This window comes from Quercus robur, chromosome 8 (assembly GCF_932294415.1).
Source record: "Quercus robur chromosome 8, dhQueRobu3.1, whole genome shotgun sequence".
NCBI lineage: Eukaryota > Viridiplantae > Streptophyta > Magnoliopsida > Fagales > Fagaceae > Quercus > Quercus robur.
In genome coordinates, this window is record NC_065541.1 from 36,906,472 (window position 1) to 36,908,194 (window position 1,723).

General features: G+C 35.6%; 1 protein-coding gene across 1 annotated transcript; it reads left to right on the top strand.

Annotated features, from left to right (window-relative positions):
- The first annotated feature begins 354 nt into the window (after positions 1–354).
- On the top strand, positions 355–1,483 carry LOC126696239 (F-box protein At3g07870-like). Its single transcript, XM_050393008.1, has one exon. It carries the CDS (start codon positions 440–442, stop codon positions 1,481–1,483), a length of 1,044 nt encoding a protein of 347 aa, XP_050248965.1. The 5' UTR covers positions 355–439.
- The last annotated feature ends 240 nt before the right edge of the window (positions 1,484–1,723 follow it).

Sequence of the window (1,723 nt, forward strand, 5' to 3'; positions counted from 1 at the left end):
ATAATTAGAAAAAATAAAAACAAATCATATATATACCATTTTTCTAATTAATAGTTGGCTTCAAGGAGATTTGTGTTGATGTTTCCTAGTCTCAAAGACTTTTTCTCGGCCACCACGTCCCTACCATAAATGAATATAACAATAAGTTAGTAGTTGACTTCAAGGAGATTTCTATAGATGTTTCCTAGACCCTAGTACTCTGCTGGGAATTAACTTACCGGCCAAGACTTACTAGGTTTCCATGGCTTACGCATTGAGTGTGGACAACGAATTGATATATATATATATATATATATATATTTTTTTTTATGGCAATATAATTAGTATTTTTTTTCTCCTCTGGTGAAGGTTTACCGAGTTTACCATGGCTGTATTTTTCAAGCCATTGAAGAGAAGTTAGGGATAAAAGTACTCCAGCAAGCCGATTCATTAAACAAGAATGGCGCAATTCCCTTCAGATATCCTCTTTGACATCTTTTCACGACTACCCATCAAGTCACTTTTTCGATTCAAGTGTGTCTCTCCGCTATGGTCCAATATCATTGATGATCCATGTCTTGCTTACATGCACCTAACTCGATGTGTTCAAGAACCCAAAATCTTACTTCTTGATCATCATCATCACACGCCAGATGTAACGTTTACAGAAGCTGGGGTCTTCTTGAAGGCTAACATGAATTTAGTCCCAAAGTTTGCAAATTCAAAAGCATATTTCTTAGAGGGTTGTTGCAATGGTTTGCTTTGTTTTACAAAACGTTGTGATGATTGTGTTTTGGTTTTGTTTAATCCTCTTAGGCAAGAAGTTCTAGCACTACCACCATCTACATCCTCTCCTCCATTAGGGAAGAGAAAATATGGATTAGGGTTTGATTGTTTAACCAACAAGTACAAGATTGTTAGTGTTTTCTTCCGGGAAGGTGGTTATGAAAATCCAGACTACAATTTGGGTGCTCAAGTATACACTCTTGGTACAAGTTCATGGAGAACTATTAGCAAAGGTCCTCCTTTCCCTTTAATTGGAAAGCCTATATTTGCATGTGGAGCTCTTCATTGGCTTGTTAACTCTCATGATGCTTTAAAGGATAAGATTGTTTCTTTTGACGTTGGGAAGGAGGAGTTTGGCTTGATTTCTCTACCAAAAATTTGGGTTGGTCATTTGTTTGATCTAGGAGCAAACTTGGCTGTGGTTGATTTGTCATCTGATACCCACATCGAAATTTGGGTAATGAAGGAATATGAAAAGAAAGAATGGATCAAGGAATACAAGATTGATATTAATGCACCAATGGGGATGCCAAATAATTCATTGATTGAAGTTATAGGACTATGGGGACTTGGTGAAATACTATTGAAGTACAATGAAAGTTTATTTTCCTATAATCTGAGGACTAGTGAGTTAAGGTACATCCAGATTCCAGGGCTCAGTAATGACACAGAAGTCTTATGTCACATTGGTAACTTGCTATCAATTTCTAGGTTTTAAAGCAGAGTAAAGGTTTAAGGCTTTTGTTTCTGAGTCAAAATTTTGATAAAAATTATTTGACTATTTTGAATGAATGAAAGATGCTTAATTTGATTTGCTTGGTTCAGAAACTATTGTGATGTTGCTTGTGTTATGGTATACATTTCCATGTCAATTTTGATCCTAAAGCTTGCTTATTTATTTTCAACGTTCTAGTCCATCATTAATGAGTTCACTTTTCACCTCCCCTTCTTGCTATTT

What these genes read in the sequence shown, in the direction of transcription:
- LOC126696239 (XM_050393008.1), top strand. Translation starts at nt 440, where the DNA reads ATGGCGCAATTCCCTTCAGATATCCTCTTTGACATCTTTTCACGACTA.